This window comes from Nerophis ophidion, linkage group LG09, assembly GCF_033978795.1.
Source record: "Nerophis ophidion isolate RoL-2023_Sa linkage group LG09, RoL_Noph_v1.0, whole genome shotgun sequence".
Taxonomy (NCBI): domain Eukaryota; kingdom Metazoa; phylum Chordata; class Actinopteri; order Syngnathiformes; family Syngnathidae; genus Nerophis; species Nerophis ophidion.
Genome location: NC_084619.1, coordinates 33,313,157 through 33,339,125, shown reverse-complemented (window position 1 = coordinate 33,339,125; position 25,969 = coordinate 33,313,157). Strand labels below are relative to the sequence as shown.

Below are 25,969 nucleotides of genomic sequence, written 5' to 3'. Positions count from 1 at the left end.
GCCTTCTGCTTTGTTTTTAGCCCCGCTCGGCATCCGCGTTTCCGATCACACCGCTGGCGTCTGCTCCGTAGACGGCCCCCGCTGCTACTAGACTCCGCTGCTTCACAGGCCGCTGGATGTAGCCGCCGATGTATCCCCATGCTAGTTAGCATGTTTAGCACGCCCGCGTCTATCAGTCCAAAACGGCCCGGTATGTCCATATCCAGAAGTGTCTGGCGGTCGTACGTGATCACGGAGTGACCACGATGCGAGCCAGCCATGAAGTCTGCAGAACTGTCCGGCATTTCCGCCAAATGTTCCATCTTTAGCAAGAGCACCGCAGTGTCGCAGCCCGTCCGGGCGCCGCCATCTTGCATCATCATCATATATATACATATATATATATATATATATGTATATATATATATATATATATATATATATATATATATATATATATATATATATATATATAGGTATATGTATTTAGTCAGCGATTGTGCAAGTTCTCCTACTTAAAATGATGACAGAGGTCTGTAATTTTCATCATAGGTACACTTCAACTGTGAGAGACAGAATGTAGGAATTTTAAAGAATTTATTTGTAAATTATGGCGGAAAATATGTATTTGGGCAACCATTCAAACCTCTCACTGATGGAAGGAGGTTTTGGCTCAAAATCTCACGATACATGGCCCCATTCATTCTTTCCTTAACACGGATCAATCGTCCTGTCCCCTTAGGAGAAAAACAGCCCCAAAGCATGATGTTTCCACCCCCATGCTTCACGGTAGTTATGGTGTTCTTGGGATGCAACTCAGTATTCTTCTTTTTCCAAACACGACGAGTTGAGGTAATACAAAAATGTTCTATTTTGGTTTCATCTGACCACATGACATTCTCCCATGTGCTCTCTGGCAAAATTCAGACGGGCCTGGACATGCACTGGCTTAAGCATGGGGACACGTCTGGCACTGCAGGATTTGATTCCCTGTCGGCTTAGTGTGTTACTGATGGTAACCTTTGTTACTTTAGTCCCAGCTCTCTGCAGGTCATTCACCAGGTCCCCTCGTGTGGTTGTGGGATTTTTGCTCACCGTTGTCATGATCATTTTGACTCCACGGAATGAGATCTTGCGTGGAGCCCCAGATCGAGGGAGATTATCAGTGGTCTTGTATGTCTTCCATTTTCTGATAATTGTTCCCACAGTTGATTTTTCCACATCAAGCTGCTTGCCTATTGTAGATTCACTCTTCCCAGTCTGGTGCAGGTCTACAATTATTTTCCTGGTGGCCTTCGACAGCTCTTTGGTCTTGGCCATAGTGGAGTTTGGAGTCTGACTGTTTGAGGCTGTGGACAGGTGTCTTTTATACAGATAACGAGTTCAAACAAGTGCCATTAATACAGGTAACGAGTAGAGGACAGAAGAGCTTCTTAAAGAAGAAGTTACTGGTCTGTGAGAGCCAGGGATCTTCCTTGTTTGAAGTGACCAAATACTTATTTTCCACCATAATTTACAAATAAATTCTTTAAAATTCCTACAATGTGAATTCCTGGATTTTTTTTCACATTCTGTCTCTCACAGTTGAAGTGTACCTATGATGAAAATTACAGACCTCTGTCATCATTTCAAGTGGGAGAACTTGCACAATCGGTGGCTGACTAAATACTTTTTTGCCCTACTGTACATATATATATATATATATATATATATATATATATATATATGTGTGTGTGTGTGTGTGTGTGTGTGTGTTTGTGTGTACAGTGATTTCTCCAGATTCTCTGAACCTTTTGATAATTTTACGGACTGTAGATGGTAAAATCCCTAAATTCCTTGCAATAGCTCGTTGAGAAATGTTGTTCTAAAACTTTTCGCCAATTTGCTTATAAATTGGTGACCTTCGCCCCATCCTTGTTTGTGAATTACTTATCATTTCATGGAAGCTGCTTTTATACCAAATCATGGCACCCACCTGTTCCCAATTAGCCTGCACACCTGTGGGTTTTCCAAATAAGTGTTTGATGAGCATTTCTGAATTTTAACAGTATTTATTGCCACCTTTCCCAATTTCTTTGTCACGTGTGGCTGGCATCAACTTCTAAAGGTAATGTTAGTTTGCAAAAAAAAAAAAAAAAGAAATGTTTATTATTTGAACATCAAATATGTTGTATTTGTAGCATATTGAACTGAATATGGGTTGAAAAAGATTTGCAAATCATAGTATTCCGTTTTTATTTACATCTAACACAATTTCCCAACTCATGTGGAAACGAGGTTTATATATATATGTATATATATATGTATATCTATACAGAGAGAGAGAGAAAGAGAAAGAGAGCGAGAGAGAGAGAGAGAGAGAGAGAGAGAGAGAGAGAGAGAGAGAGAGAGAGAGAGAGAGAGCGAGAGAGAGAGAGAGAGAGAGAGAAATATTATTGTAGTGTAAAAACAATTTTGGGGGGGTTTTATATGTTTTACATTACCAACTACATAGTCTTTGTGCTACATCTTAATTGACCATATTTGAATGTTGCAGAAGGAGCGCATATTTGTCCATAAATAGTTTGTATTCAGATAAGGCAAGCCCAACATTAGCATTTGTCGATGTGGCCATCTTGATTTCCGACCTCGTAACTGGAACGTTTTCGGCTGTGACGTTATTCCCATCTGCGATTTCCACCTTGTGGGGTAAATTGAACGCACCATTAAGCCTGGGATATACTCTCGTCTGACGTAGCTTGCGTCCGCTCTGACGGCGTCTTGATTTGTTTATAGCTCTCCCGTGGGGGCTGGCGCATGACTTGAAAAACCATAGGGGCAGAGTTTTTTTGTGTGAACAACCACAACTCTTGTTGACTATCTTCCTGAGAAAAAATACTTCCTGTGTGTGGGACGGTATAGCTCGATTGGTAGAGTGGCTGTGTCAGCAACTTAAGGGTTTCGAGTTCAATCCGCCCTTCTGCCATCCTGGTCACTGCCGTTGTGTACTCGGGCAAGTCACTTTGCTTACCTTCTCCCAGTGCCACCCACACTGGTTTCAATGTAACTTAGATGTAAAGTGCTTTGAGTTACTAGAGAAAAGCACTATATAAATATAATTCACTTCACTGTGTGTAGAAGTGGTTGTAAACTTGGAGTAAACAAATTTTGTCCGACGTTGCACTTACTTTAATGTTGTAGCTGAAATTAATCCTTTGAAACAACGATCACTTTTTAATGTACGTATTGCTTCGAAACAAAAGGAAAATACATTTGTGAAGGTGAATATACCTGGCCAGAAATATGTAGAATGAAAAAGTGGTGTGTGAGAGAGTAAAAGTCGTGTGTGAGCGTAAGAGAATATGGGTTGAAATTAAATCTTATGTTAGCACAAAATTTGCAATAAAAGTTAAATAGAATGTCCTACTTTGTGTAACTTTTTCTGGACAAAACAACACAACAAGCTAAAAAATGACCCTTTCAGTAATTATTTTCAGAGTGCATCAAGATATGATATTCAATAATGGTTATAAATGTACTTCGTACAATAATTTGTGCATTTCAAGCACAATGTCTGCTATCCTGTGGTCAGTAATCTCCTCGGTAAAAGCTGACCAAGTGAAGTGAATTATATTTATATAGCGCTTTTTCTCTAGTGACTCAAAGCACTTTACATAATGAAACCCAATATCTAAATTTTACATTTAAACCAGTGTGGGTGGCACTGGGAGCAGGTGGGTAAAGTGTTTTGCCCAAGGACACAACGGCAGTGACTAGGATGGCTGAAGCGGGGATCGAACCTGCAACCCTCAAATTGCTGGCACGGCCGCTCTACTAACCGAGCTATACCGCACCAATCACAGCTTAGTGGTCCGCTTCGCTGCTGCATGTTAGGATCTCCAGGAGGAGCAGCAAGACGGCACCGCTCATGCAAGTTTCGTCACACGAGAGATATCCTAGGTCTTATTCGGAACAACCTAGTGGCCTGAGGTGTAGCACAGCCATGTTACACTGCTCGCCACTTTGGAGAGAGATGTAGACAGCACTGTAGAAGAAGGAAGTGCAGTCGTAGGGTTAGCCAAATGCGAGAGTTAAAGGCTAGACTCTGACATCATATGTTTTATCGATCATCTTTCCTTTCCATTTATTAATGGCGAATAACTATACATTTTTTTCATTTAAAAAGTGTTTAATCTGTGTGTTAGGCATACGATATTGTTTAAACCTGGATTGTGAATTTATGCATTTAAAACATGTTAGTTTCCTTTGTTGCGGAGGGTTCTGGGGCATTACTTTTTTTCACTTTTAGCTAGAGCTGCAGATATTGATTACTTTAGTAACTGAGTAATTTTTTTAATAGTTTCTTTGAGTGACACACTTTAATTTAATGCATCTTTTAGGGAAAATAGTTGACTTAAACAAGGATTTTTCTAATGAACTTTCTTCTTACTTCTTATAATTGCACACAAATTTGAAATTGCACTTTGCCATGGGTGCATAACCACTTATATTTAGAAAAATGGGAGAAAATAAGGGCTTCACGGTGGAAGAGGGGTTAGTGCATCTGCCTCACAATATGAAGGTCCTGAGTAGTCCTGGGTTCAATCCCGGGCTCGGGATCTTTCTGTGTGGAGTTTGTCCTCACCGTGGATTCCCTCCGGGTACTCCGGCTTCCTCCCACTTCTGAAGACATGCACCTGGGGATAGGTTGATTGGCAACACTAAATTGGCCCTAGTGTGTGAATGTGAGTGTGAATGTTGTCTGTCTATCTGTGTTGGCCCTGCGAGTAGGTGGCGACTTGTCCCGGGTGTACACGCCTTCCGCCCGATTGTAGCTGAGATAGGCACCAGCGCCCCCAACGACCCCAAAGGGAATAAGCGGTAGGAAATGGATGGATGGGAGAAAATAATGTGTTGCTGCAAACAGGTAAATATAAAGAAAGAACCATGGTAAATAAAAATACAAAAAAAGTATGGAAATAAAGTATGGAAATAAAAGTATGGAAATAAGCGATACAAAGTAGATGGATGGGTATTTAATTGGTTAACACACACACTTAGGAAAAAGTATTAAATTGGATGAGTGTTGTTTCATTTTTGGACAAACAATTTGTTAGCGTAACATACAAACTCTAGATGTCCTCACATGTGTTTGGATACAACATTTTTTATGCAAGTCCAACATATAGGATAGCATTAGGTGCCAAATAAGACTCTTTTGGTTGTTTATTGCTCTAAAATATGCAGAACATTTTCTGCATCATTGATGTAATAATAGCACTATTGTGAAATATCAGTTCTATTTGACAGTGCAAACATTTCACCACAATGTCAGTCTTTTTCAGTATGAATTATCGCGAAACCTTTGACAGCTTTCTCTTGTCTTATTTGAGCTCAATGAGGTTTATTTCCCTCTCTTTTGAAGCCAACTGTCTTGACACTCTTGGCCACACACACACACACACACACGCACGCACACACGCACGCACGCACACACACACACACACACACACACACACACACACACACACACACACACACACTGGCAGCATGATCTACATTACCGTAGGTGCACCACTCCTATAGATGCTCAATTGGAGCAGTCATTCGAAAACAATGGATTTCATGGATTGTTTATTAATTAAAGTCATAAACAAATAATATAAGAAAAAATATATATAAATTGAAGATGTTTTCCAAACCCCAAATTAATTGTTGCAGCTATACTTTCAGCTTTTCCCTGTGAGGTGGCGCCACAGAAAGTCAATTGCATGATTGGTGTTGGCATAGTTCGTACTAATTATGGCTGGGAATCGAATCTATATTCTCTGACATGAAAGGTAGAAAAGTGTATCATTACACCACTAGGGATCGTGCTAAGGCTGAGTCTCATCTATTAATTACAGCAGTAGGTTTTATTGCAAACATTGATTTGAAATCAGTGGAGAATGTCAATGTCAAGATAGCAGAATGGTTTGGAGGGGACAAGTGACCAGTGTGTGAAAAATAAAAATAAATGTATTTAGTCTTAATTACAGAGTTTTTTGTGTGTTTTTTGTTTTGCCATTCGGGATCTCAAGACATAACCCCTCAAAAAGCAATGTTTTACTGTAAGAGAGCTTAATTTCCACTGAGGCTAAATTTACATTGTTATGATTTTATCAGACTTGTCAATGCTTGCACAAGATAAGAACCAGCACTAAAATTGTATTACAAATGATACTTGTCATAAGGCCTGGTACTGTCCGAGAATTTATCATTGTATTATTTTGAGGTTTATGCATTTATTGGTTTATGTTTGCATTTAATGTAAACTTACATTATTTTGACGAGGTAATCAAAATAATGTAAGCAGCTCTATACCACTGGAAAATAATCCCTAAAAAGGTTTAATTCTTTGAATAATACTTTGCTATTAGCATCACGCTAGGTTGGGTTTTGTTGTCTAAGTTAAGCCAAATTAAATTTTATTTAAAAGACATACTTCATTGATTATTGATTAGATCGTTAATAATTGTATCAGTCATGTGGAACATGTTTTTAACATGTTGCATGCATTTATGAATATTGGATTTAAACAGATTTCAGACAACCAGGTGGGTACCTTTTTCATTTTGCTCCAATTATATCAATGTCTACAGTGGATTGTGGAAATTAATAAAAAATAAAGTTAGCAATTCGCCACACCCTCTTTTAGTGTGGGTCTTCTCAGCTGCTAAGCTAACTGTCACCATGCTGTATTTATCTTTAAGCCCTCAACATGTTATTGTGCTCATTTTCCACAAATTAACATACCGTATTTCCTTCAATTGCCGCAGGGCATATAGTATGCGCCTGCCTTGAATTACTGCCGGGTCAAACTCGCTTCCCAAAAAGATTAGCGCATGCTTAGTATTACCGCCTGGTCAAACTCGTGACGTCACGAGTGAAACTTCCCCTTTTCAAAATGGAGGAGGCTGATTTCAATACCGGTAATTTGAAATCGCATAAAGGGAAGAAGATTAAGAGCTATTCAGTAGGATTTAAGGTCGAAGCTTACATCACACTAATTTTTTTACTGCATACCTTTGGTAAGTGCCGGAGTGAGAAGAGGTTTTAAAATAATTACCGCATGCTTACTTTTACCGCATGCCTTTGGTAAGCGCAGGAGTGAGAAGAGGTTTTAAATTAATTAGCGCCCTGGCGGAAATTCAAGGAAATACAGTATTCTTTATTGTTGTGTTTATTCCAAGGTACATCTCTGTTTAAACAGTTCAAGTTGAGCTGTTTTAACTTTATTTTAGGCATTTCTTGCCGGCAGAAATACAAAATGTTCATTAGCTTCCAGATTGTTTGCTGCTGCAGGGCCCAATTTATGACTTCGAACTCATTATGAGGTGTATTCAGCCAATTAGATATGGGGTACGCCTGGATTTTTTGCAGCTGTGGTGTGGTATTTGCACACAAGATATTACTGACAGAACAAAGGCACTGCAATTACTCAAGAAACTGTGGTTGCTTTTCCCAACCAAATATTCTGTTTTTTTAGTACATTCACATGGACCAGACAGGTGAGAATGAAAAGGAAGGCATCAATAAAGGATTTTATGTTTTTTTTGTGGCAGTAGTACAATATTGCATTGTAGGCAGGGAATTTCCAAGAATGCATCAACGCGGCAGACACACGAGGACATATCTAATGGGTATGCATGTTACCAATTTATAGTAAGCTCTGTGCTCTATGAAATCCATGTCAAAAGCTTTAAAGTTATGTTAGCAATTGCTTTTCTACCAAATAACAGCATTCTGCTCCCTTTTTCCCCATTCGTTAAAACGATGGAAGTCGATGTGAACGCCCACATGCAATTATTGCTGTCATGGTAGAAGCTGTAAGACAACCAAATAAACTGAGAGTATTGTCTAAGGAGACAAAAAAAGAAAACCGGAGCTTACCAGGTTGAACGGGCAGTCAGGAGACGATCAACATTGATATTATTAATATTTAGAATGCATAAACAGAAAAATATGTATGTGTTCTCGTCTTACATAAGGATTGTGAATAACAGGCACACTTTAGAGTAGTTCAGCATGGCTGCAGCTAAACATGCTTTAGGTTGTCAGCAGCTCTGTTGAATGCTTTCACTGGACTGTCCTAACTTCTTGTCCACAAAGGGGGTATTGTTTGGATTGCGAACTGAAGCTCGTCACTTTAATCATTGATTTGTTCCCTCGTACAAAGTGATAGTTCTATTTTGGTTTCTTCTGACCACATGACATTCTCCCAATCCTCTGCTGTATCATCCATGTACCCATTTTTGTATAAACTCCATCCATCTCCATCCGCTTATCCGAGGTCGGGTCGCGGGAGCAACAGCCTAAGCAGGGAAACCCAGACTTCCCTTTCCCCAGCCACTTCGTCTAGCTCTTCCCGGGGGATCCCGAGGCGTTCCCAGGCCAGCCGGGAGACATAGTCTTCCCAACGTGTCCTGGGTCTTCCCCGTGGCATCCTACCGGTTGGACATGCCCTAAACACCTCCCTAGGGAGGCGTTCGGGTGGCATCCTGACCAGATGCCCGAACCACTTCATCTGGCTCCTCTCGATGTGGAGGAGCAGCGGCTTTACTTTGAGTTCCTCCCGGATGGCAGAGCTTCTCACCCTATCTCTAAGGGAGAGCCCCGCCACACGGCGGAGGAAACTCATTTCCGCCGCTTGTACTCGTGATCTTATCCTTTCGGTCATGACCCAAAGCTCATGACCATAGGTGAGGATGGGAACGTAGATCGACCGGTAAATTGAGAGCTTTGCCTTCCGGCTCAGCTCCTTCTTCACCACAACAGATCTGTACAACGTCCGCATTACTGAAGACGCCGCACCGATCCGCCTGTCGATCTCACGATCCACTCGTCCCCCATTCATGAACAAGACTCCTAGGTACTTGAACTCCTCCACTTGGGGCAGGGTCTCCTCCCCAACCCGGAGATGGTATTCCACCCTTTTCCGGGCAAGAACCATGGACTCGGACTTGGAGGTGCTGATTCTCATTCCGGTCGCTTCACACTCGGCTGCGAACCGATCCAGTGAGAGCTGAAGATCCCGGTCAGATGAACCCATCCGGACCACATCATCTGCAAAAAGCAGAGACCTAATCCTGTGGTCACCAAACCGGAACCCCTCAACGCCTTGACTGCGCCTAGAAATTCTGTCCATAAAAGTTATGAACAGAATCGGTGACAAAGGACAGCCTTGGCGGAGTCCAACTCATCCATCCATCCATTTTCTACCGCTTATTCCCTTTTGGAGTCGCGGGGGGCGCTGGCGCCTATCTCAGCTACAATCGGGCGGAAGGCGGGGTACACCCTGGACAAGTCGCCACCTCATCGCAGGGCCTGGCGGAGTCCAACCCTCACTGGAAATGTGTTCGACTTACTGCCGGCAATGCGGACCAAGCTCTGGCACTGATTGTACAGGGAGCGGACCGCCACAATAAGACAGTCCGATACCCCATACTCTCTGAGCACTCCCCACAGGACTTCCCGAGGGACACGGTCGAATGCCTTCTCCAAGTCCACAAAGCACATGTAGACTGGTTGGGCAAACTCCCATGCACCCTCAAGAACCCTCAAGATTGGTATAAAGTTGGTATAAACTCAACTCGTCCTGTTTGGAGGAAGAAGAATACTGAGTTGCATCCCAAGAACACCATACCTACTGTAAAACATGGGGGTGGAAACATCTTGCTTTGGGGCTGTTTTTCTGCCAAGGGGACAGGACGATTTATCCATGTTAAGAAAGAATAAATGGGGCCATGTATCGTGAGATTTTGAGCCAAAACCTCCTTCCATCAGTGAGAGATTTGAATGGTTGACCAAATACTTATTTTCCACCATAATTTACAAGTAAATTCTTTAAAATTCCTACAATGTGAATTCCTGGATTTTTTTTCACATTCTGTCTCTCACAGTTGAAGTGTACCTATGATGAAAATTACAGACCTATTGTCATCATTTTAAGTTGGAGAACTTGCACAATCGATGGCTGACTAAATACTTTTTTGACCCACTGTATATATATATATATATATATATACATATTATATATATACATTAGGCATACACACATACTCTGTGTATATATATATGTATATATATATATATATATATATATATATTTATATATTTATATATATATACGGTGGCAGAGGGGTTAGTGCGTCTGCCTCACAATACAAAGGTCCTGCAGTCTTGGGTTCAATCCCAGGCTCGGGATCTTTCTGTATGGAGTTTGCATGTTCTCCCCGTGAATGCGTGGGTTCCCTCCGGGTACTCCGGCTTCCTCCCACTTCCAAAGACATGCACCTGGGGATAGGTTGATTGGCAACACTAAATTGTGTGAATGTGAGTGTGAATGTTGTCTGTCTATCTGTGTTTGCCCTGCGATGAGGTGGCGACTTGTCCAGGGTGTACCCCGCCTTCCGCCCGATTGTAGCTGAGATAGGCGCCAGCGCCCCTCGCGACCCCGAAAGGGAATAAGCGGTAGAAAATGGATGGATGGATATATATATATATATATATATATATATATATATATATATATATATATATATATATATTAAAGTTTGTAGTTGCAGACAATTAAAAAAATAAATTATATATATATATATTAGGTCAGGAAAAAACACAAAAGGCTATTCTAAGAGACACTTCCTTCTTTCTCAGCTGAGCACTGTGTTCGTTCACTCACCTGCTGTTTATTGGCACCTGGTCCACACCTGCTTTCAATCAGCATATGTCTATTTATGTTTCACTCGAGCACTCCTCAGTGATCGAAGATCGCTTTATGTTGTGGAATGTTTACGTGCAAGACTGCTTCATTTTCTGTTGGATGAGATCAAAACTCATTTTACCTCCTCTTCGCTCTCCTGGTTCCTCCATCTTGGGGTCACAAAAACGGCAGCCATGCAAGATCCTAACAATAGGGTTTTGATACTTTGATACTTTTCTATATAAAGGGGACCACAACAAATGGCATTATTGGCTTTATTTTAACAACAAATCTTACAGTACATTAAACATATGTTCCTTGTTTCAATCAAAGAACAATGTTGGTCTTAAATGAAAAAGTAGACTTACTAGACAACTGCTGACATATGCAGTAACACATTGTGTCATTTCTCATTCTATTATGTTGTCTACATTATGAGGGAGAAACGGTAGAAAAGGGATTATTAATCTACTTGTTCATTGACTGTTGATATCCGATCCAATACCAAGTAGTTACAGGGTCATTTAATGTACATTGGTCATATTCAGGCAAAGCTTAGCCATTAAAACAGATAAAATACTGAGACTAAACCACTATCAATGAAAGATAAGAAACACAAAACATCCTATATAATGGTTTTTCTAAAAGTCTTTTAGGTATTTAGTAAATAGAAATAACATCCTATCATTGTTAAGCAGATTTTAGCAAGTGTTGGATTGTTCACTCACTACAAGAGAACGTGAGTTGGGTTTAGACCGTCGTGGGACAAGTTAGTTTTACTCTACTGATGATGTGTTGTTGCAAGAAATAAAATAACTTCAAATCAAAAGATTTCATTATGCGTATAGCATGATTACTATTTGAACACATTTAACAATACTGCGATAAAAATATATACCGGTATATTATTGGCCACGTTAACCATGATATGAAATGTTCATATTGTTGCATCCCTGTTGTTTACTTTGACAGAGTGGGTGATTTCAATTACATAAAGAAACAGAATGAAGAAACAGTGTGTGACGTGTGGAAAAATAACTAACTGAGATTACTATTTTTTTTTCTTTTTTGTTTCCTTTGGCAGCGCAATCCGCATCAGTCGGAAGGGATGGCATATACTTCTCAACTTCTGTTTCCATACAGCTTTGACCTTCGCTGTGTTTGCTGGCGGCATCAATCGAATCAAATACCCCATCATCTGTCAAGCAGTAAGTGCATTCCCTTTTTTTGTGCCTCACTCACACAGCTGAAAGTGATTAAGAGTGTTCATTGTGGTGTTCAATGGTCGTACAAGACCCAGCTTTTGGTCACACATATATAACAGTGGCATTATGAGACCTGAGGATATTTATTTTATCGGACATTTTCTCCATGATGTTCCAAAGCAGCCAAATTGTATCTACATCAAGGGTTGAATGGTACATGTGCGGTACAGAGCCAAGCTATTTCCCACACAGTGGATTGTAAACACCGGTCATTGCAATTCATCTTCACAAGCCTGCAAAGTGTGTCCAAAATCGGACAAAAACAATACAATCCAGCCTACATGGCTAACTAATGGGTTTAATAAGAAACCAGAGCCTGGAGACCTTCCGTCGCTAAAATCACCTGTTTTTGAAACTTTGTCACTCTGTGACAAATACAAGCATATACAATGAAAGTAGTGTACCATCATTATTCAGCAGAGATCATGAACGGGGCTACTAATTCCACTGAAGGCAATTACAAACTTGTTGACTAAAAATATACTTACTTATTCATAACCTTGCAAATATTTTACTTAAAGTTACTTTTATTTAGCCTTCTTTCTTGATCGATTCTTGATCATTGTACAAAAAAAAAATGCTCAACTTTTATTTTTTTTAAAAATTCAAGTCTAAATGATTTATTTGGTGATATAGGGCCTTTTATATTATATTTCAGACTGTTGAAACTGTTACTCTTAGACTTGTCTGTTTTGTTACACTTTCTTCTATAGAAACGCTGTATACCATGGTCGCCAGTGCGGCCTGAGGGCTGTATGTTTTTAACCTTGTTGACACCGGAAGAATAATTATTGAATGGCCGAATGACAGACTATCTCTTAAGGGCCTGATGAACTAAGAGCCAAAAGCTTAACAGCATGTGCAAACTATCACATTATATGTACTATTAGTCGGCATGTTGCTTTTGATCTACTAAGACTGCATGTACAATTAATAACTGGTGTAGACAGCCGTATTTAAATGAGGTTTTTGCGTATAACACGTGGCTTTCACCATGAAGATACTCATTTACTGCATATTCATCTTATCATGCTCCTACTTGTGGTGGTTTTTGTGGGCATTTTGAAAGCAGTCTTGTAGAGCAATTAGAACAGAACTCACTTTTTAGTGCGCTGAAGGTGCACTCATGGAAGATACTGGTAATGCAATTGTGCACTGAAATGTTCCAGACGCAGGAAAATGTGCATTGCAAAAATATTTTTTTTATATATGGAAGATATGTTAATTATATATCCTAATTGAAAAAAATGAACCCCATTTAAATTTGTTTTAATCAGCGCCTTTATGTCATTCATCAGCTAAACAAATTATGAAATGTTATTGGTGAAAAGATTTTTGGTGTAATATATATATATATATATATATATATATATATATATATATATATATATATATATATATAATGTCTTGATTGGATTATCAAGAGAATAGTGCTCGATACCGCGGTAGAGCGCAATATGTAGGTGTGGGAAAAATCACAACACTACTTCATCTCTACATGAAACAGTTCTGTAGAGATGAAGTAGTCTTGTGATTTTTCCCACACCTACATATACATATATATACATATATATATATATATTTTTTTTTATATATATATATATATATATATATATATATATATATATATTTATATTTATATATATATATATATATATATATATATGTATATATATATATATATATATATATATCCATCCATCCATCCATCCATCCATCATCTTCCGCTTATCCGAGGTCGGGTCGCGGGGGTAGCAGCCTAAGCAGGGAAGCCCAGACTTCCCTTTCCCCAGCCAGTTCGTCTAGCTCTTCCCGGGGGATCCCGAGGCGTTCCCAGGCCAGCCGGGAGACATAGTCTTCCCAACGTGTCCTGGGTCTTCCCCGTGGCCTCCTACCAGCTGGACGTGCCCTAAACACCTCCCTAGGGAGGCGTTCGGGTGGCATCCTGACCAGATGCCCGAACCACCTCATCTGGCTCCTCTCGATATGAAGGAGCAGCGGCTTTACTTTGAGTTCCTCCCGGATGGCAGAGCTTCTCACCCTATCTCTAAGGGAGAGCCCCGCCACCCGGCGGAGGAAACTCATTTCGGCCGCTTGTACCCGTGATCTTATCCTTTCGGTCATGACCCAAAGCTCATGACCATAGGTGAGGATGGGAACGTAGATCGACCGGTAAATTGAGAGCTTTGCCTTCCGGCTCAGCTCCTTCTTCACCACAACGGATCGATACGACGTCCGCATTACTGAAGACGCCGCACCGATCCGCCTGTCGATCTCACGATCCACTCTTCCCCCACTCGTGAACAAGACCCCTAGGTACTTGAACTCCTCCACTTGGGGCAGGGTCTCCTCCCCAACCCGGAGATGGCATTCCACCCTTTTCCGGGCGAGAACCATGGACTCTAACTTGGAGGTGCTGATTCTCATTCCGGTCGCTTCACACTCGGCTGCGAACTGATCCAGTGAGAGCTGAAGATCCCGGTCAGATGAAGCCATCAGGACTACATCATCTGCAAAAAGCAGAGACCTAATCCCGTGGCCACCAAACCGGATCCCCTCAACGCCTTGGCTGCGCCTAGAAATTCTGTCCATAAAAGTTATGAACAGAATCGGTGACAAAGGACAGCCTTGGCGGAGTCCAACCCTCACTGGAAATATATATATATATATATATATATATAGACAGTTCATATATATTGACATACATAAAACAGAGCTGCAGTGTGATCACCTCCTTTTTCACAGCTATTTCTTTGCAACTGACAGTCAATACCTCCTTTCTAGATGTACTAAATATAGATGCAAAACTGCAACCGCAGAACAATTTCAAACTTGATGGATTACACTGTGTGTGCTAAATACTTGTATTTGTGTTTTATCCTCCAGTATTGCTGCCATTCTGAGGTTCAGCATATATTCTATATATTCATGAAGACACACACACTAAATAGATTGTGCTCCTTATTCTGCTCATCTAAGCGATGCGAACCTCTGTGCACCAGTTTAGTAGATCAGCTATTAAGTTTGCATGTGTTTTTAAGTACCAGTAGAGTGGAAAAACAATTTGACTTTATTTGCTTAATTGTGTTTCATTGAATCTATTAAACCATACCTAATTATATTTACAATCAGCAAAGTATGTGAAAATACAGTCTAAACATTGCAAAATGAACCAAATTCAGTCAGCCAATTTAAATATCCAGAGGTTGACAACCATTTCGAATATCCGGGGGTTGATATCGCTGAAGGAATGCTTCTGCACTCAGATCAGTCATAATGGAATTATGTAAACATTATAGAGACATGTAGAAAGAGACGTGTTGTCTACCATTCACAATCCCTATATAAGACATGAACACATATGTTTTCTTATGTTATGCATTATAAGTTGTAAATAAATGAATAAATAAAAAGTCTGCTAACAATGGAGTCTGTAGGGGCTCTCTCTTTTGCCCACAAAACTCTCTAAATAACCATCCAAAACCCGTAAACAATAGTCTATTTACATCTTGTGACCTGAATATTAACCAAATATTTATAATGTTTTATTATAAGCGCTAACACAGTTAAAGTATTTTTAGCATTGATAACCGAGAGCTATCTATAGTTTATGCTGCACTGGACTCAAGGAGAGACTTTAATGTCATTATAAAATGAAAATGAAAATGTCAGTAATGCAATATATATGGATGCAAACTGCCATAAAACCGTAAAGAAGAAGAAAAAACTCATGCAGCATTGATGTCTTGTTTCTGCCGTTTCTGCTACCGCTGCATCGCGTCTCTACTCGTCAAGGTTATTCTCAATTATGAATTATGACTATCATCTGGATATTAGGAGGATTTAGAACCTAGAAGTGGTTCATCTGGGAAATTCAATGGAGACTACAACAGAATACTTTGTATGGATTCAAATGTATTATTAATCTAAACTGGGAGATATGAACATCCTATGGGTTGTCATCACAGTGAGGGCAGACATTGTACAGTAAGCAATCGTTTTATTAATTTTGTAGTTTTTACTTCTGGTTTAGCCCTTATCAATACTCCTACATGATGCTAAGTCACTACGTTTCCATGCACTAAATTAGTCTGATATCTCAATTTTTTTTTGTTTGTATTTTCACACCTTTGTGTGAAGTCCAAGTGTCCATGCACTATCTCTAATGCAACTATTGGTCATACACCATGTGCTTCTCATATACTGGGGGCGCTAATTCATTTTAGCGCGGAGGAATTAATTCATGTTTTGGTTGACCTCTAACGTCACACTAGCCATCTGCGGATCATTACAACTCGTTTTAACTAATGTCCGAAATAATTATGGCAGAAATAAGAAATATTATGTCTCTAATGGCTATGTTGATGTTAAATAGCAGACAGCATCAATAAATTATCTTGGATTGCGCTACGAAGATGATGCTACTACCAAGAATGTATCAAGTCCGATGCAGGTCGGATGCAATGCTAGACCAGCAGAAGAGTTTTTTCGAAGGAATTTTCGTACGGAAATAATGGAAAGAAAACTTATGAATACCTCAAGGGCTTCACGGTGGCAGAGGGGTTAGTGCGTCTGCCTCACAATACGAAGGTCCTGCAGTCCTGGCTCGGGATCTTTCTGTGTGGAGTTTGCATGTTATCCCCGTAAATGCATGGGTTCGCACTTCCACAGACATGCACCTGGGGATAGGTTGATTGGCAACACTAAATTGGCCCTAGTGTGTGAATGTGAGCGTGAGTGTTGTCTGTCTATCTCTGTTCTCCCTGCGATGAGGTGGCGACTTGTCCAGGGTGTACCCCGCCTTCCGCCCGATTGTAGCTGAGATAGGCGCCAGCGCCCCCCGCGACCCCAAAAGGGAATACGCGGTAGAAAAATGGATGGATGAATACCTCAAGTTCATTCAAAAGGCTCTGTTGATTGATGGAAGGAGTTTTAAATCCGAAGGAAAAAACAGTTTGTGCCCCGACTGATACCCAGAGGAAGGTGGCTATTATTCTGGACTATCTTGCACGTTGAGCAGAAAGTTAATCAGTTTGGAGTGCACAAATGCAGTGTGAAGAGTTTGCATAGTCTTTAATATTCACCTTCAATATACCTGCTTCATAATTTTTCATCTAATTCGTATTTCGTTTGGGAGTCCGAATTGAGCCGGTATTTTACTTTTCCTCCGCTACCTTCTTAAATAAATCTACAATTCTTTGTTTCTACCATCAATTCACTTCAACATGTTCTGTTCTTTTAATTTGTGAAGCTTCTGGGTTGTATCCCAAGCCTTGGCGTATGCGCGATACTCAGGGTCTTCTCCTTTCGTGTCCGCCCACCCGAGAGATCTGGTTTTTAATCGCATAATCCAGTTGTGTGAGTCCAACTTTCCAAAAGCCGAAAAGAGACCTGAATAGTTGCGCTCATCGGCAGTGCGCCATATAACCTGGTGTGCTCAATGGTCCGGAAAATACAGTAATGTAAAAAACATGGTGTTTACTTGTTGATATCAATATAAAACACAAAGCAGTTTGGCTAATGCAGATAAAGTCTAATAAACAAGCTTCTTCCTCCAACAACACCATGAGGTTCAGTGCAGCAGATTGGCCAAAAAAAAAAACAGGAGTGACACCCCACACATCTAATACACACTCTTCATACCTCCAGAGGTGGATAGAGTAGCCAGAAATTGTACTCAAGTTAGAGTACTGTTACTTTAGAGATTTATTACTCAAGTAAAAGTAAGGAGTAGTCACCCAAATATTTACTTGAGTAAAAGTAAAAAGTATGTTGTGAAAAAACTACTCAAGTACTGAGTAACTGATGAGTAACCTGTTCGTTTAATAATTACGGCAACAAATAATGCACAAACACATAAAAATAGCAATGAACAAATTCATAGCCAGGAATATCTCTTAAGCAACTAAAACAATAATATATATTAAATAATAATACATTAAAATGAAAAAATTAAGGCAAATTGAGCCACAACAACTTAACAGCACCATATGCTCAGTAGGCATTCATCAATTGATTGATTGAAACTTGTATTAGTAGATTGCACAGTACAGTACATATTATGTACGATTGATCACTAAATGTTAACACCCAAATAAGTTTTTCAACGTTAATCAATTACTTAATAAATGACCAAGTCGAGGTGATCTACCTCATATATACATACACACACATATCATATATATATACAGTATATAATTTATAGTTATTTATTTTGCCGTTTTTGTTGACATGTTAAAGGTGTTTTAATGAATATACATGCATGTTTAACATATAGATTCCCATCTTTAATGAAGACAAGAATATAAGTTGGTGTATTACCGGATTCTGATGACTTGTATTGATTGGAATCAGACAGTATAGGGCTGATAATGTCCACATTTTCAAGTGGAGGAGAAAAAAAGTTCCTCTTTTCTGTCTAATACCACATAAAAGTCGTTGGTTTTTGGCATCTTATTTGTCCAGCTTCCATATTCGTTTTTATACACTTTACAAGAAATACATTGGAGGCAAACTCCGTAGCTTGCTCGCTTGTTTGCACTGGCTTTCGGAGACTCTTATTTTGTTAGCGCAGGCGCGATGGAGCGGCACTTTTATTGTGAAGACAGGAACTGTGCGATCAGTCTTTAGGCTTTTGATGGGAAGTACGGTTGAAATAAAAAGTGTCTTTTTTCCTTTACACTTTTGATTGATTGATTGAAACTTTTATTAGTAGATTGCACAGTACAGTACATATTCAGTACAATTGACCACTAAATGGTAACACCCGAATAAGTTTTTCAACTTTTTTAGGTCGGATTCGACGTGTGACGGTCACCTGATCACCTGGTTTTGTTTGATTGGTCTAACGTCACAAGTGACTGCATTTGATTGGTGAAACGCAGGCATGCGTAGTTCATACTTTGAATGCGTGTCTGACAAAATCAAAACAAACAAAGCGTGCATTAACAGATCGATTTAAAAAAAAGTAGCGAGTAACGAGCTGATTGTAGATAAATGGAGCGGAGTAAAAGTAGCGTTTCTTCTTTATAAATATACTCAAGTAAAAGTAAAAGTATGTTGCATAAAAACTACTCTTAAAAGTACAATTTATCCCAAACGTTACTCAAGTAGATGTAACGGAGTAAATGTAGCGCGTTACTACCCACCTCGGCATACCTCAGTGTGTTGATACTTCACAGTAAATTCGATGGGATGGCAAAAGCAGTTATATAAAGGACGAGTGAGCATCCCATTAAAGAAGTTGTGGCTTGCTGTATGTTTCCTCACATCATTAACTCTCAGTCACAGCAGGACACAGTGTTGAGAGGATGAAAGCAACATCAAATATTCTTCGCTGTATACTTTAAATGCGGGACAAATGCGTCTGTCTGCAATATTGTCCACACCTGTCGCACTCACTATCTAACAGTAATCCGCTCCTAAACGCACGGCAAGGTTCTGGGAAGTGAAGCAAGGGAAATTAAATGCAACGAAGCGTTCGGCTGCATTTACCCGGAGGTAATATCTCCTGGAGCAAGGTCCGTGTAGTTACTTTCCGCCATGTTTTGTCGAGTAAAACGGCGCTGGTGCGCAGGCCGCGACTTCCGTTCCGGGAAGTATGCAGTGTTGCCTAAAATGCATGAATAAATGACGGTTTTCCGATATTTAAAACATTTAAACGGTGTTACTGACCGTCTGAATTTTTACTGGGGTTTGTCATTTTTACTGTTTACTGTTACATCCCTTTCATGTACCATTATCACTGGAGGACAAGGCTAAGCATGTTACACACAAAGAGTAAGCCAGGAGCAAGCTTGCTTATAGCTAAAATATCCGCTAAGCTAGCTGGAAACCACACAAGAAATAGATGTTTACTTTTTAAAAATGTAGACAGAACCACGTTACAGCAGAAAGTAAGCAGCTCTTAACAGGAAATTCAACAAGTAGATTAATAAGAGTCTATAGAGGATAATAAATAATGACTGTTGGTGTCATCACAGTGAGAGCAGACATTGTACAGTAAGCAATCGTTTTATTATGTTTGTAGTTTTTATTTCTGGTTTAGCGCTTATCAATACTCCTACATGATGCTCAGTAACTATGTTTCCATGCACTAAATTAGTCTGGAAAATTGTAAACCTCAGAAAGGACGACGTGTTTTGAAAATTCCGTCAGATGTCGTCAATGACCTGCTGAAGATAGAAAAACACACAATAAAGTTACCGATCTGTTCCAAGATAGTATTTGTTTCTGGCAATGACTTTGCTTAAATTTCGTTAGTGCTGGACAATTTATCGAAATGCCTTTAATGTGTACCGACTGCCTTATTGCAGTCAGTACACATTACGTAGGAGGAGGGCAAATCTATCCATTAATTGATGGTGTTTATAAGGGTAGTATTAGTCATTAATTGATTCCAGAGTAATTAGGTCGATATTTCTATTTTGTCAAAAATAGTTTTACTTTGTTTTTGTCAATATTTATGGAAATAATTTCTTGCACACAGGAGGACTTTGAGGGCTTTAAGAAGAATAGTATATAATAGTTTTTACCTTTGTTTTGTTATGTGCCATTGACTGTTTTGCTCAAACAATTGGATGCAATCAAAGAGAATAAAAAACTAGTTCCAAAGTTGTGTTGATATTGTTACACTGTCAATAGCACTTAACTTAAATACATTATACAATCTCACTCATGGATGATCGGTATCAGAAACCTCTTCGGAACATCCCTACTGTCTACTGTTGTTGACAAATGTCTGTATCATTTTGGCTTGTTGAGTTTTGTTCTAACTGGCCCACACAGACACCTTTTATATTTCCCTCATATCATTCTGGTTATTTTGATAAATACAATTCCTATAGGAAATAAACTAAATGGCTCGGGCCTGCAACACACCTTAACTGCCTTGACATCACTTTCTGTAAAGTAACATTAATGCACTTGCAGTACATTGAAGCGGAAATGGTTCCGGTTCATTTACTGTGAATGGTGAAACAAGGCAGGTACTGTTGGCAGATTATTTATCTTGTAAATCTCCATAGCTGTAAAATAAACCCACAATAAACTGCAACCGCCACTGCAAACTACAACCACTCTCAATATGTTCTACATCGAATCAATTTGACATCAATAATTAAAGGATGGCCAGTGGGATGCAGTATGGTCATCGGTGACCATGGATTTCTAGTTTCTTACAAGTTTACATGACTGCCTCATCAATAAACCTCCTAAACTACTAATGTGGTGGCTCACTCCTCTTTTTTGTAGCTACTAAACCAAGTGTTCCCTAATCAGATGGATATATTAGTCACAGTGAATGCAATGCAGTGTACAAGATTGTACATGAAAAAATATTCCATCCATCCATCCATTTTCTACCGCTTATTCCTTTTGGGGTCGCGGGAGACGCTGGTGCCTATCTCAGCTACAGTCGGGTGGAAGGCGGCGTATACCCTGGACAAGTCGCCACCTTATCGCAGGGCCAACACAGAAAGACAGACAACACTCACACACTAGGGCCAATTTAGTTTTGCCAATCAACCTATCCCCAGGTGCATGTCTTTGGAAGTGATATTCATCTGAATAAATAACAAACCATGTCACAGGGCATATTTTTCTTTGAGTTAAAAGATGCAGTCTGTACTTGGGGACAGAACCAATATTGACAGTATGTTTACCCATTAGCATATAGAGTAAGGTTAACAGAGCTTCTACCAGGTGGCTGGCTTGTAAAGGAGAGAGAAGTAAAGGCATACTCGAAAACCCAAAATAAATTAATGGCAGGACATCACAACCGCAGTGACTGATCACCGGACGGGTTTTGGTTATAATGACACATAATCTGGAGCAGAGAACCCTCCTCTCTCTGCTAACCTCAACAGGAGGCATAAGTGCACTAACGGCACAGTATGATGCCAGAATGAGACTGATGAACATGACTTTTCAGTTCCATCTGCCTTCCGGCCTTTACCTGTTTAAATCAATAAGCTGTGTTGGTTCCTTTTATTATGAATTGATTGATTGAAACTTTTATTAGTAGATTGCACTGTAGAGTACAAATTCCGTACAATTGACAACTGAATGGTAACACCCGAATAAGTTTTTTAACTTCTTTAAATCGGTGTCCACGTTAATCAATCCATGAACCACTGTGAGGTTATACTGTACTCAGTGTTTTCTGCTGTCATATAAAAATAAGACATTTAATTTGTCTCCACTTCTGCATACAGAAATGCAGACTATCGTTCATTTATTTCACCGCAGCTAAATTTTATCGACCGGCAAAGACTTTGCCAATCTGATCAACTATGATTGGCTAATAATTAGCATACACCCCACCCGTACCGTTCCCTGCCTAGCCATCCCCCCTCTCAAGGAGCGGATACCAGACGCGCTCCTTGCGGTCTGGAACAGTCTTTAGGGGTGGGTGGAAAGAGGTCAGGAGGGGGTAGAATCCTCCTCTTTAAAATATTCAGAAAGTTTATTTCCCCCCCACACACCTGAGATTGTGTGGGAGGACAGGAAGAAAACATCTGTGTCGTGGGCGGGGATAGAGTCCTGGGGGGCGGAGCTTGGCTAGCAAAAGAATACTGTGACTGACAAAATCTAGATTTCAAAAGAATGTCCTAAAAGTGTTTAACTTTTGAATTAAAGTCATTAGGAGGTGGCTGACTCAGGCAAAAAAAGAAAATTCTGTTCGGTGACTTCCCTGGATGACGCCGGCGGAGTGATGTCATTGCGGCGCGCCGGTTCAGTGACGTCATCGGAAGTGCGCGGAGTGAAGTTTTTACCAGAGTTCATTTGGCTCCCAGCCCGGTCAGAAAATTGTTTGGCAAAATGAGAAATTGGATTACGGAAACAACTGTGGGGATGAGTGGGCTGCTTGAGGTGTCCTGCTGCCCGGAGGAGGAGTTTGTGGAAACGACGCGTTCTGACGGCGAGGCGAAGCCCTTTTAGATGGCTTCTGTCTTGGCCGGCGTGTCTCCATCTTCTCGAAGTCCGCTTGCGGAAGAACGGATGCTGGCTTCATTCTGTCACGTGTTGTTGACGAGGTCGGGTCAGGGTTTTGTTCTCCCGGAATGCAAGACGGACGGCTCCGGACCAAGGTGTAAGGTGGGAAATGATTTATTCATCATTAATCATAAAAAACACACGACAAACAAAACGGATGTGTGCCAGTCAAACGCGGAAGTTAAGGCTAAACACTTAGTGCAGAAAACAAACAAGACTTCACGAAGTATGGCTTGAATCAAAACATTTGGCATAAACTAGATACAAGGCAAGACTAATGTAGACAGGTTGCATGAAGCAAACACAATGAAGGCAGAACGAGTGACAACAAAGGTAGGCCTAAATAGAGTCTCTGATGAGTAACAGGTGTGCGTACAAGGCAGGTGAAAATCAAGTAACCATGGTGATGAAACAAACTCACAGGTGCACAAGCAATAACAAAAGGAATCCAAAACTAACAGAAAACACAAAAACATGATCCGGACCACGGATCATGACAGTTGTTCGCACTGCTGAGCTTCTGGGTTCCAATATCAGCTTTTCCGGTGTTTTTCTATCATTTTGTGGCTTCTTTCAGGTAACACTCTTTTGAATTATGCCTGAATTGTGCAAGTTATGTTTATAACTCAAATTCGATCTCTAAGACAACTTTTTTTTTTTTTACATCATGTCACCGTCATGTATCTGAACTTAGGATCCACAAAAATCTCCACGCAGTGATGTTAGATCAAAAGCACAGCACCAAACTTGCCTGATTGGCGGAAAACTAAAACATGGTTTGAAAACATGAATGTTAGATTCATTAAAAACTTTTACGGCCCCTGTTGAATTCATCTTGAAGCAATACAGACTGCATAGTAACATTATATGCTTTTGTTCTTAATCAAAATTGTTAGCATGCTTCTATCATGCCTCTGCCCCTCTTCTACGCCTCCATGGCATTTGTTTCCAGTTGCACGTAATGCAAACTGAGCTCTGAAATCCAGTTTGAGAGAGCAAAACGTTCCTACTGAAAATCATTTATGAGGGCTGGTATTGTGGACAGGGTCAAAATTGCCCTTAGGCGTGGATGTGAATGATTTCTCTGGCTGTGCTGACATTACAGGCTTCACGTGACCTAATTCAGTTATTGGTTTATTTTTTTCCTCTCGTGTGGTCCAGTTGTTATTTGAGTCTGGGCAGTGTAAGCAGAAAAAACCCCACATGGAATCACATTTCTTCATTTCAAAATCAGGTGGCGATCATAAATGCGGAATAATCGAGTCTTCCAATGTGACTGCAGTCCCACCACACAGGTCAGATATTCTCAATTGCTGCAAGATGTCATACTGTAGGTACAGTAGATGCACACAATTACCCAAACGACACGCCCACAGTACCACTGCAAAAAAGATATAAAATAGTGTAAAATAAAATAAAATTAAAACAATAGATTTTAGGAAAGAATACTGAACATTTGTGAAATTAACTAGCTGCATGGACAGATAATTTTACTTGATGGTAAGACATCCTAAATTAAGATTTGTATATTTAGAATTTAGCAGGACTTTTAAACTAACAATAAGCATTTCAATCGGAAAACAGGCATAATTAATTTTGCAATTCTAAAATTAGGCATCCAGAAATATAACGTAGTGCATGTCCATTTTGTACAAAAAATACTGTTTTTGTGTGTTATGCTTAACCCAAATAATCAAAGGTCTCTTTGAAAAAATAATTGGGTCATCCAACACACATTTCCATATATTGAAAAACAAATACTTTTATACTTTTGGCTTGGTCATTTTTCCCTATTTCAACTAATTTTTACGCAGTCAAAGTAAATGCCTGCCCTCCATCCTACTTGGTGGGAATTACTTAAAGAGCAAGTATAGAACAAGAAAGGCTTCTAAACTTAAAGGCTTACTGAAACCCACTACCACCCACCACGCAGTCTGATAGTTTATATATCAATGATGAAATATTAACATTGCAACACATGCCAATACGGCCTTTTGAGTTTACTAAATTGCGATTTTAAATTTCCCCGGCTTCCTCCCACTTCCAAAGACATGCACCTGGGGATAGGTTGATTGGCAACACTAAATTGGCCCTAGTGTGTGAATGTGAGTGTGAATGTTGTCTGTCTATCTGTGTTGGCCCTGCGATGAGGTGGCGACTTGTCCAGGGTGTACCCCGCCTTCCGCCCGATTGTAGCTGAGATAGGCGCCAGCGCCCCCCGCGACCCCGAAAGGGAATAAGCGGTAGAAAATGCATGGAATTTCCCCGGGAGTTTCGTCTTGAAAACGTTGTATAATGATGACGTGTACACAAGACGTCACAGGTTTTTAGGAAGTATGAGCGCTACGCACACACACAGCTAAATGTCGTCTGCTTTAACGACATAATTACACAGTATTTTGAACATCTGTGTTGCTAAATCTTTTGCAATTTGTTCAAATAGTATTGGAGAAGTCAAAGTAGCAAAATGGAGTTGGGAAGCTTTAGCCTTTAGCCACACAAACACACGTTGATTCCTTGTTTAAAATTCCTGGAGGGGAAAATTTACTATGGATCACAGCGCAGTTAAGCGTACATGAAACATGACGGAATGTCAACCAGCAGGTTTCGTGAGAAAATTGTGGTTAAAAAGTTGCTTCTTACCGGAGAAAAGCTAGGCTTGCCCCGCCCATAGCTACCGTCGACTCCCTTGAGACACTGCGCGTCAAGACACCCGTGGACGAACAACTCCGACTATCAGGTACTATTTAACTCACTAAAACACTAGCAACACAATAGAAAGATAAAGGATTTCCCAGAATTATCCTACTAAATGTGTCTAAAAACATCGGAATCCGTCCCAATGCTATCGCGTTTAATTTTTTTTAATTTTTTTTTTCTTGTCCGTCGCTATCAATATCCTCAAACACGAATCTTTCATCCTCGCTCAAATTAATGGGGAAATTGTCGTTTTATCAGTCCGAATAGCACTTGTTGTTGGAGGCTCCCATTATAAACAATTTGAATATGT

General features: G+C 40.0%; 1 protein-coding gene across 2 annotated transcripts in view; it reads left to right on the top strand.

Annotated features, from left to right (window-relative positions):
- Nucleotides 1–25,969, top strand: part of LOC133559270 (adhesion G protein-coupled receptor A1) — a 557,171-nt gene that overhangs the window by 488,830 nt on the left and 42,372 nt on the right. For both annotated transcript variants that reach the window (XM_061910875.1, XM_061910876.1), the window contains one exon: nt 11,784–11,907. In XM_061910875.1, coding sequence (XP_061766859.1) covers nt 11,784–11,907 — 124 coding nt within the window. The remainder of the gene's footprint in view (nt 1–11,783; nt 11,908–25,969) is intronic.